Raw genomic sequence first — 12,189 nt, 5'->3', positions numbered from 1 at the left:
AAAAGGTACGATCGGCGGGAACCTGGTGTGTGCGTCCGCCCTTGCCTGGGTGCCAGGTTCACCACGGAAGGATGATCGTATCCGGAACGGAGGATTCACAGTCGGTGACCTCAGAATACATTAAAAAGGCTCACGCCGAAAGCTAACTGCGAGGAACATCAAAGGTCTGTGAATCGAAATTTGCATTCGCTCGCTCTCTCTCCAACGGCACGATTACTGCAAACTGTACTCAGCTGAACTGAACTCTGCGTCACTTGAGACTGATCATTTTACCCCTAGCCTGCAAGAGCTTGATTGATTCCTATTATCCTAGTTCTATGTACGTGTGTTTTATCATTGCTAACCTGTTGCATTTATAACCTTACCATTAGAGTACTGTGTTACATATTTCTTTAATAAAACTTTTAGTCCCAGTAATCCAGACTCCAACTAAGTGATCCATTTCTGCTGGTTTGGCAACCCAGTTACGGGGTACGTAACAATTGCAATAGCCGGCTGATGTTGTACTGGCATCAGCACCAGACTTCGATGCAAAGGTTCCAGAGTTCGAATCCAGCCAGCTCCCTTGCCCGCTTTCCATCTGTGCTCAGTTGTGTGTTGAGCTAGCAACTCGGCCTCATAAAAATAAGAAAGCCTGCTAAAAAACTGTCACAATGACTCCACTCAAAGGGCTTTCTTCTTTATGCATTGCAATATACTGTTACCACATAGCAAATTGTACAACATATGCCAGTAATATTAAACCTGATTCTGCCACATTCATGAATGTTGAAGAAAAATACTTAAATGAAAGCAATTCTAAAGATGAAAAATTTCAAAAAAAATGTTCCAGAGTCCCAAAGCTTACTTTGAATGCTTAACTGTAAAGCATAACATATTTATGATAAACATTAAATGAAGTAGAGTTTCAGAATATGTGCAATACCGGTATTTGGCTACCTTAGAAATGCATTCTCTGCCAATAGTGCAGAAGGTGCAAATGGTGCCTTGATTACTTTTATTGAGTTGGTTTACATAATGATTAATATTAAACAGGATAAAACTAATGAGTTTTGATACAAGGTCGATCTGTTTTTTTCACCACAGATACTGTCTGTACCAAAGAATCCTTCAGTATTTTATGTTTTTATTTCAGATTTACAACACCTGCAGTATTTCTAAAATGCCTACAGACAAACAGTTGTTTAACATGTTTAACAACAACACTAATTTTCTTCATAAAGACACGGGTAATAAAAACCTTTATCGTGACTTTTTATTTTATTGCATTGACAACTGTGTATACAGCATTAAATCAGAAAGAGTGTTTATTACGTGATGATACAGTATGAAAATGTGAAAATATAACTTTTTTAAAAAATTGCAAATGGAAATAGTGGTCAAATGTAAAATGTTTGGCTCACAAAAGAAAAAAATTATTCACATTAGCTTGATTACATTATACATTACAATAGGCCAAAACCTAAACTTTTGTCATTTAATTACACAAATTTTCCAAGAGGCACAACGACAACGTCACTAACATGTAAAGTAGCATTTTGCAAGCTATTAGAGAAATATGCAGTTTGGCAATTTGGAGGATAACAAAGTGTACACATCATAAAATCCAATTTCTCTTTTTTTTTATTAAAAAAGAAAAAATATACAAAACAACTAGACATTTATGCAGTTTAAGTCAGCTTGATTCATCTTCACAGCAATATAAATCACTGGTTTTAATCCATGACTTTTTTTGCATTGTGATGCCATTTTGTATTCAAATGGACATTGTACACTGGATAAACTATAGAGAGAAAGAAAACAGGAAAACAGAATGAAAGCTTATATTCACTATAATTGTGAAATCAGTTTTAGTAGTAGCGCGGTTTATAAAACAGGGCAAGTTAAATTAATCTAGAATTTTTCAAGCTGCCTTTTGAGTTAAAATATTCACAGGCAAAATACTGAAACATTTAACTAGAAGAAACACTACACAGATATCTTCAAATAATTATGTGGTGGAGAGCATTTGGTAAACACTCTGTACACATACATACACACAAACATTGCCTTATCATTCCGCTTTAGTTGCACTGAGTGTGCTCACTTCAATGTCTTCCCCGGTATATTCTTATAATGGGTTGGCTGTATGATACCATTCCCACCATACACGGTGGAATATTCAATTTCTTTAGTAATGGGGATGCGTAAATGTATATATATTGTATTTAAGGTAGATACTTCTGTTTTGTAATAGGATTGTAACTTCATTTTGCGGTGCATCATATTGATTCATTGGTCATTGTAAGTTAACTTTGTAAGTAATTAAAAATGATCGCTCGGGGGAAGAGAGAGATAGAGCTGCAGCTCTAATTGTGTTTTCTGGTAGATATCTTTGAATAAATATTGGCAGTTTTCTTTTCACTACTTTTACTATTTTTTTTTACAAGCTTGATTTTTTGACACACCAAATAAACACCCTTGCACAAAAAGTGCCAACTCCACCCATTTTTTCCCTTCAGTCAAAACCCACATATCGTATCCAATTACAAGGGTTACATGTGAACACACAAATTAGAAATAGCAAGTAGCCACCTGTCACTTTGAGACTTCCATGTGACTCACTGATATGACTGCAGTCTGAGCTCTGCCCCACCTATGCCCAGTAACGTTTCATTTCCCTGATATCCGAAAACATTACCACATTCCTCATCAAATCAAAACTAATCACACAATACCTATATTAATGGACTGTTACTATATTAGAAAAAGATTTTAAAGCTTATTATCCTTTAATTACTTACATCATCATAACTGAAGTTTGCATATCCTTGCTGGAGGCTGTCTCTTCGCCTGAAAGCATCTGCAAAAAAATATATCTTGAGTTTTGAGTAAACTGTTTTAAATTATTCCAAACAAAATAAAATCTGCACAATACAGTAAAGAAATAGGAAATAAATGGCGGGGGAAAAAGATGAACTAAGGTCTCCAGAATTCTGCAGGCAATACCAAGGTGACAAAGAAGTTACATCAGATATCTCATCTTACACAACCATCACTCATTGCTACAAAAGCAAAAATGAGTATTGCTCAAGATGCAAAACAAAGCCAGAAACACACATCACCTCTGAGCAGAGAATATATTTAACCAGAACTGGATAGTTAGATGTTAAACAATTGTAAAATTTAATATAAAAATAAACAAGCAAGACGGTTCTTCAGCACAGAAACATCCTTCAGCCCATCTAGTCTGTTAAGCTCCCTGGTCCCACTGATCCTCACTTGGACCATAATCCTCCATTTCTCTCCCATATCCAAACTTCTCTTACTTTTGCATTTGAACCTGTATTGATAATTTCCACTGGCAGTTCATTCTATTCACACCACCTTCCGAGTGAATAAGTTCCCCCTCAAGATCCCTTTAAATATTTAATCTTTCACTATTAACCTATGACCTCTAGCTCTAGTCTTACTTATCTGACATTTTTTAGCCCACTTTTCCAGTTGGTCCAGATCCCACTGCAAGCTTTCATAGCCTTCTTCACTGTCCACTATGCCACCGATCTTGGTAACACCTGCAAATTTGCTGATCCAGTTTACCACATCACTACCCAAATCATTGATATAAATAACAAACAACAAAAGACCCAGCACTGCTCCCTGCAACATTCTAGTCACAGAGGCAAGCATCTACTATCTCATCCTGAATGCCAAGTGACAGCACCTTCTGGACCAGCATCCCATTCGGGACTTTTTCCAAGGCCTTGATAAAGTCCATGTAGACTATGTCAATTGGAAAGGGTACAGAGGAGATTTACCAGGATGCTGCCTGGTTTAGAGAATATGCATTATGATCAGAGATTAAGGGAGCTAGGGCTTTACTCTTTGGAGAGAAGGAGGATGAGAGGAGACATGAGAGGTATACAAGATATTAAGAGGAATAGATAGAGCGGGCAGCCAGCGCCTCTTTCCTAGGGCAGCACTACTCAATACAAGAGGACATGGCTTTAAGGTAAGGGGTGGGAAGTTCAAGGGGGATATTAGAGGAAGGTTTTTTACTCAGAGAGTGGTTGGTACATGGAATGCACTGCCTGAGTCAGTGGGGGAGGCAGATACACTAGTGAAATTTAAGAGAGTACTAGACAGGTATATGGAGGAATTTAAGGTGGGGAGGTTATGGGAGGTAGGGTTTAAGGGTCGGCACATTATGGGCCGAAGGGCCTGTACTGTGCTGTACTACTCTATGTTCTATGTAATTGCCTTTTCTTCACCGACATTCCTGGTAACCTCTTCAAAAAATTCTATCAAGATGGGTTAAAGACAAGCTACCCATGCACGAAGGTTCTGAACTTAAAGAGGGGTAACCTTGAAGGTATGAGACGTGAATTAGCTGAGATAGACTGGCAAATGACACTTAAAGGATTGACGGTGGATATGCAATGGCAAGCATTTAAAGATTGCATGGATGAACAACAACAATTGTTCATCCCAGTTTGGCAAAAGAATAAATCAAGGAAGGTAGTGCACCCGTGGTTGACAAGAGAAATTAGGGATAGCATCAATTCCAAAGAAGAAGCATACAAATTAGCCAGAAAAAGTGGTTCACCTGAGCACTGGGAGAAATTCAGAGTTCAGCAGAGGAGGACAAAGGGCTTAATTAGGAAGGGGAAAAAAATTATGAGAGAAAACTGGCAGGGAACATAAAAACTGACTCTAAAAGCTTTTATAGATATGTAAAAAGGAAAAGACTGGTAAAGACAAATGTAGGTCCCCTACAGACAGAAACAGGTGAATTGATTATGGGGAGCAAGGACATGGCAGACCAATTGAATAATTACTTTGGTTCTGTCTTCACTAAGGAGGACATAAATAATCTTCCAGAAATAGTAGGGGACAGAGGGTCCAGTGAGATGGAGGAACTGAGCGAAATACATGTTAGTAGGGAAGTGGTGTTAGGTAAATTGAAGGGATTAAAGGCAGATAAATCCCCAGGGCCAGATGGTCTGCATCCCAGAGTGCTTAAGGAAGTAGCCCAAGAAATAGTGGATGCATTAGTGATAATTTTTCAAAACTCGTTAAGATTCTGGACTAGTTCCTGAGGATTGGAGGGTGGCTAATGTAACCCCACTTTTTAAAAAAGGAGGGAGAGAGAAACCGGGGAATTAAAGACCGGTTAGCCTAACGTCGGTGGTGGGGAAACTGCTGGAGACAGTTATCAAAGATATGATAACAGCACATTTGGAAAGCAGTGAAATCATCGGACAAAGTCAGCATGGATTTGTGAAAGGAAAATCATGTCTGACGAATCTCATCGAATTTTTTGAGGATGTAACTAGTAGAGTGGATAGGGGAGAACCAGTGGATGTGGTATATTTGGATTTTCAAAAGGCTTTTGACAAGGTCCCACACAGGAGATTAGTGTGCAAACTTAAAGCACACGGTATTGGGGGTAAGGTATCGATGTGGATAGAGAATTGGTTAGGAGACGGGAAGCAAAGAGTGGGAATAAACAGGTCCTTTACAGAATGGCAGGCAGTGACTAGTGGGGTACCGCAAGGCTCAGTGCTAGGACCCCAGTTGTTTACAATATATATTAATGACTTGGATGAGGGAATTAAATGCAGCATCTCCAAGTTTGCGGATGACACGAAGCTGGGCGGCAGTGTTAGCTGTGAGGAGGATGCTAAGAGGATGCAGGGTGACTTGGATAGGTTGGGTGAGTGGGCAAATTCATGGCAGATGCAATTTAATGTGGATAAATGTGAAGTTATCCACTTTGGTGGCAAAAATAGGAAAACAGATTATTATCTGAATGGTGGCCGATTAGGAAAAGGGGAGGTGCAACGAGACCTGGGTGTCATTATACACCAGTCATTGAAAGTGGGCATGCAGGTACAGCAGGCAGTGAAAAAGGCGAATGGTATGCTGGCATTTATAGCGAGAGGATTCGAGTACAGGAGCAGGGAGGTACTACTGCAGTTATACAAGGCCTTGGTGAGACCACACCTGGAGTACTGTGTGCAGTTTTGGTCCCCTAATCTGAGGAAAGACATCCTTGCCATAGAGGGAGTACAAAGAAGGTTCACCAGATTGATTCCTGGGATGGCAGGACTTTCATATGAAGAAAGACTGGATGAACTGGGCTTATACTCGTTGGAATTTAGAAGATTGAGGGGGGATCTGATTGAAACATATAAAATCCTAAAGGGATTGGACAGGCTAGATGCAGGAAGATTGTTTCCGATGTTGGGGAAGTCCAGAATGAGGGGTCACAGTTTGAGGATAAAGGGGAAGCCTTTTAGGACCGAGATTAGGAAAAACTTCTTCACACAGAGAGTGGTGAATCTGTGGAATTCTCTGCCACAGGAAACAGTTGAGGTCAGTTCATTGGCTATATTTAAGAGGGAGTTAGATATGGCCCTTGTTGCTAAAGGGATCAGGGGGTATGGAGAGAAGGCAGGTACAGGGTTCTGAGTTGGATGATCAGCCATGATCATACTGAATGGTGGTGCAGGCTTGAAGGTCCAAATGGCCTACTCCTGCACCTATTTTCTATGTTTCTATGAAGCCATGGTGACTATCCCGAATCAGGCACTGCCCATCCGAATACTTACATATCCTGTCCCTTAAAATAACTTACCCACTACTGACATCAGTCTCACTGGCCAACAAATTCCTGGCTCATTCTTAGGTCCTTTCTTGAACAACGTAACATTAGCTATCCTTCTGCCCTCCAGCACCTCACCTGTGGCCAAGCATGTTTTAAATATTTCTGCCAGGGCCACTGCAATTTCTGACCAGCCTCCCACAAGGTCCAAGGAGGTACCTTGTCAAACCCTGGGAACTTATCCACTCTGATCTGCCTCAAGACAGCAGGCACTTCCTCTTCTGTAAATCTAGGTATAATCCATGACCTCACTACTGTTCTGCCTCAGTTCTATAAACTCTATGCCCACGTCCTGAGTAAATACAAATGAAAAATATCTATGTAATATGGTACAAAAGGACAAAAAAAAATCAAAAGGAGATCATGGAGGTGAAGACAGAATGAAGGAACCTTTGACGCCTCTGGGCCTGCAAATGGAGTTCAGAAGTACGGGGGGGGGGGCATGAAGTAGGAATCGCAATGAAATCTAATGGATACTGAAAGGCCTGGATAGAGCAGATGTACAGAGCATGTTCGCATTAGTAGCAGAGCCTAGGATCCAAGGGCATGGCAGGCCATGTCAATATTGAAGTAGTGTGAGTATTTTACACTTGCAGAGAAGGATCCTGCAAAGCAGTGATAAAAAACTGACTGGGGTTTCATGTAGCAAACCAGTGTGGGTCCAGGCTACACTGCATTTTTCATTAAGTGTGCACAATGTTCTTAATTCCAGTCTTAACTGTGTATCCTCTTTCCCAAACACACCGCACCCTCCCCCAACACAACTGAAATAAAACAATAACTCTACTGGTGCCAAGTTTGTCCTTCAGGGCAACAGTACAAACAAAATCTCTCTTCATTAAAAGAAAAACATACCTGTAACCGCCCTTAACTTTACACAGCAGGCAACATAGTCATCAAAGTAAGTCTTCCCATTTTTGCAGTACCGCTTTATAATACCACTTATGGCTTGAGCACTCAACCTGTATCCTAGAAATATCAAAGTTAAACTTTCACAAAGAATTCTCAGTTAACAAGTTACAAAATGTTTTACTAAGTCTGCAATAAGCACAATAGAAACTTGGAATCTATAAAGGCCAAAAGTAATCCCAAGTTCCCTTGTTCAGCTACATTTATTTCAGAGATTCCAGACCATATACCATGATGTTGGAAAGTAAATCATAACAATAAAACATTGGAAGTCAAATGCTAAGAAACTCACTTTTTGTGGTCAACATTAACTATGTCAGCTAAATATTTTCACTGCTATTGCCTTTATAACTTGAGTGCAGACAAATCATAATCTCATTGGCAGGTGTTCGGGCAAGTCAGCAGTTGTAGTTGAATCCTTTGATTTAACCACAATGGACATTATACATTGTCATTTTAAAAGCTGCATTCCAATTACCAAAAAGGTTCTGCAAACCCAGAAACTGGAGGAAAAATGTTTGATTAGATTACAATAAAACAACAAAGAAAATTGAAGGAGGTTGAGAAAGCATTGGAAATTAAATGAAAAACCAATAAAACATTGAATGCTGGAAAAAAAAAGTCCAGTTCTGTGCAATTAGTAATGACATAAAAATAGTACAACAGCAATAACTAAAGGAAAAAAAAGAAAACAGGAGAGTCAAAATGTTGCTAAAGCCATGGGAAATTTACTTCAGCACCAAGAGGACTTTGCTAAAGACCCGATATAAAAATGCTGTCCGAAAACTGGACAAGACAAGATAAATAGACAATGAAAAGGCTAGCTCTATTTAATACAGATAAGACAAATTATTGAGATAAAGAGAATTTCAAATTGCCAGGAAAATCAAGAGTAGGTTGGTTTAGTATAGGAGGATACAATGATTGGTTTGGACATAATGGGAAAAGGGGCTTATATCTGTATTGTACAGCTTCGGGACTACAGAGATTGCTGTGAGCTGCCTGCTATAATCTACCAAACCTCCTTGGATACAGGGCTAGCATCAAAAGACAGGAGGATTGTAGCATGTTATAAGCTTTACTCATGAAAAGGGAAATGGGTAGATACTGATGTAACTTGGGAGATGAAGCTTCAGAAATAATGCAGGTAACTCAGTTTTGTTGAGAAAATTGCAATTGATTAACTTAATATTTTGTTGAGGTGATAGAGACGACAGTGGTGCAATAGGATGGGCAAAGATCAAAGATTACAAAAATCATCTGATAAGGTAGCACATAGTCAGTAGATAGCAAATCTGAAGTCCTTAATAAAACTTAATAATAAGGTTAGTTGCGCATTGATCTAAAATTGGCTAAGGGCTGCGAAAAATGGATTACTTTTAAAGACAGAGTTGACAGATTATTTAATATGGAGGTGGAATTTCTATTTCACAAGTTCAGTAGTAGAATGATTTCTATCTCTATTATATACAGTAATTAATTGTTTTATACAGAGCATTTTCAACAACTAAATAACTTTAAAAAATTGGAAGAATGGGGTTGATACATGATAAACAAATTCATGATATTTTAGCAAGAAGAATGGGATCAATATCCGTTGAATGGTATAGTTATAAAAGGGGATAAGGTGAGAGAGATCTGGAGATGTCTCTATGCAACCAGAGCCAGAGGCCGACCATTCTTTGAAAGAAGCAGTACTGATTAAAATATAAGATATCCTCAGCTTTAAAACTGAAAAGCAAAAGAGTTTTTGCTGAATTCAAAGCAAGCTCTTACACAGCTAAAGAACGGCATCAATTTTAGGTCCCACAATTCAGGAATAACTTGAAGGCTTTGAATATCATACAAAAGAGACTCATTTAATATCTCCCACCACCCTCCCAAAAAATACTCTTGTGGGATGTACGCAGGGTTCAAATCTGTAATTGCTAGAGATGGCAATGATAAATAAAAGCCAGACTTATGGCAAATATATTTGCACAGTTCAGTTTGAGAAGAAGAATCTAAGATTTGGATCATATAATGAAAATGCTTATGTGTAAAGATGGTTTGTGACTTGGAAGTGAACTTGCACACAGTGACACTCCCAAGTCTTTACTGCTTTACCGACAAGGAAATGGGGTAAAATTTTGGCAGATGATGTCAAGGACATCATGACAACAGCTAACACGGCAGATGAAATGAAGGAAAGGAATATTCAGTGATGATGACATATGAACAGCTTTGTGCCAAGGGACATCATGCTCAGCTGGGCAAAGCTAAAGATGGCACCAGAGGGCGACTTCTCCCAGCTCATCAGCATAACAGCTAAATTCTTTGTATTCTGATGTCTCTATTTTCCTTTTCAGGGTGGCAGGGGCTCTATCAAGATCTTTGATTTACAGCAGCACTCAAAAACTGGGGTCCTGCACAAGGGAGTGTTCCTGTTCTTGAGGCTCACCGATCAGCCGGGTTTCAGTATGTCCAAGTTCAGCCTGGAGTTGGGCAACTTACAGGCCTGCATGGCCCTGTGGACACAAATTCTTGCCGGAGTCACATACTGAAGCGTAGCGGTAGCCAGAACATCAAAGACATTGAGAGTGACTGTCAGAGGACTCTGCACTCGGTAATCGATTTGTTGATTCTCGAGTCAGGGAATTCAAAATACAAAAGCAACACTTCAGACTGACTGTTGTATCAAAATAGCGACTGTTTTCTCCTGTCGCTGTGAAAGGAGTGATGTCGGTCTCTCCCTTGTTAGTGAGAGAGAGATAGCCTGTGGGATATCGAAATGTTGGAGTGAACATTTAGTTTTTGAGGTACTGTGGACCATGGTCTCTGTTTGGGGGCTCTGCTGTTGCTTGAATGGTGGGTGTTGGGAATACTGATCCTTTATGCTAGAATATTGGGGGGGTGGGGGAAGAAGAGGATTGATGCTGCCTTTATGTGTGGAGGAGACCAGAGGGCTTCGGGGTTCTTGCGTCTTTTTTCTGTCATTCACACTTTGGGGTATTTTCCTCTATCTCGAGGATGTCTGTGAGAGCAAGTTCAGGTTGTATATTGTATACATTCTCTGACATTAAATGGAACAACCAAATTATTGTTAGGGCTGCACTTATCTAGAAAGATAGAAGATATTCCCAACTTGTGACTTGATGGTGGAATGGCTTTAATGTATAGCAGAATACCTCGCCTCTGACCAATTCTTGCATCCAAGAATTTGCAGTGATGGTTTTGGTAAAGGTGCCATTCTAATTTCTTCCCTCCAACCTTGCAATGCAACATCGATAGCAAAGAATTCACCAGTGTTCTTCAGTGCTTAACTTCACCCTTGTTGAATAAATGGTCCCGAGCAGAAAGAATTACAGTTACCTAGATAGATTGGTAGAGCTGCGACTGCTCACCATACAGTAGAAAGAGCTGAAATGTGATAAGGTATTTAAAGAATCATAAAGAGGCAATGCTCAGCTAGCAGACCAGTTACTTTACAGTGCCAACAATTCAGATTCACTCTCCGCAGTACAATCTCCCAGGTTTGCATATTTTCCCTGTGACCATGTGGGTTCCCTCCAGGTCCACTGACTTCCTTCCACATCCGAAAGACATGCAACCCGAGATAGATTAACTTAACACTGCAAATTGTTCCTCGTGGGTAGAATCTGGTGGGTAGGGAAAGGTGATAGATAGAGAAAGCTGCTCTGCTAGCCAGTATCAGTGTGTAAAATGGCTTCCTTCAAAGTTACAAGGAAATATGTGGAAAGGGAGAAAATAGAACAGACAAGTCATTTATGTTACAGTAACAGTATGAGAGGTCACAGATTTTTGAAGATCAGCAAAAGCCCAGGGAGCAATGTATGGGGACTTTTAAAATGAGTAGATAAAATGTTATCACCAGCTGAGAATGAATAGATTCAGTTGAGTCCTTGAACTGACAAAATACTTGACAAGAAAATACAGATACATAGGCAAAAGTGGGAAAATTTTGTTTGAAGAACAAACTAATCAACCTTTCTGATCAGAGATTGAAGAAGTAAAGTTGTCACCACCTTTCCAATACACCTTTCTTACTTGGAATTGACATCAGTTGTCTTAGTATCTAAAAGGCTTTCTCAGGACCAATGTCAAAAATTAATCGAGTTACAAAGACTTGATACAAATTGAGTCGGCACTACTTGCAACAGCAGCCGGAAAGTAGCTACAGTTTCGATGTTTGAAATACAATTTACAAAAACACTGCACGTGCAACAATTCTGCTTTATCAACAGATGTGCCACAAGACAAGCTAGAAACAAACAAAGCTATCAGCAACAACAATAAAAAAATCAAATATGGTGAAAATTTTGTTAAAAAAATCCCAGGGGCCCTGAATTTCAACTACAGTTGATAACTAGGATACTTCATTTTCAACTCGAGATAACATGGTCCATTTTCTAGCTCAAAACATATTGCTTTCGAGTAGTGGTTGCCAACTTTTTTAAGCCCAAGACCTCCTACCTCGGCTTTAGTGAAAGGAAAGATCTACCCACTAAATCGTTTACAGAAAAAACTATTCAGATTGTACTTCCAACTTGAGGCCTTGTATTTGAGCTAATTGTATTTGAATTACATAAAATGCTTTTGTCAAACTTTCAAATTAATTCAACCAAGAAAACACT

At 39.4% G+C, this 12,189-nt stretch overlaps 1 protein-coding gene across 1 annotated transcript in view; it reads right to left on the bottom strand.

Annotated features, from left to right (window-relative positions):
- Window positions 1-1,241: 1,241 nt before the first annotated feature.
- LOC140199632 (sorcin-like) overlaps window positions 1,242-12,189 on the bottom strand; it is a 29,858-nt gene continuing 18,910 nt past the window's right edge. The window contains exons 6-8 of the mRNA XM_072262031.1: window positions 7,502-7,615; window positions 2,784-2,842; window positions 1,242-1,783 (exon numbers count right to left, since the gene is read on the bottom strand). Of these exons, the coding sequence (XP_072118132.1) occupies window positions 1,757-1,783; window positions 2,784-2,842; window positions 7,502-7,615 (200 nt within the window). The 3' untranslated portion in view covers window positions 1,242-1,756. The remainder of the gene's footprint in view (window positions 1,784-2,783; window positions 2,843-7,501; window positions 7,616-12,189) is intronic.

This window comes from Mobula birostris, chromosome 6 (genome assembly GCF_030028105.1).
Source record: "Mobula birostris isolate sMobBir1 chromosome 6, sMobBir1.hap1, whole genome shotgun sequence".
NCBI lineage: Eukaryota > Metazoa > Chordata > Chondrichthyes > Myliobatiformes > Myliobatidae > Mobula > Mobula birostris.
This window is presented reverse-complemented; position numbering and strand designations above follow the sequence as displayed.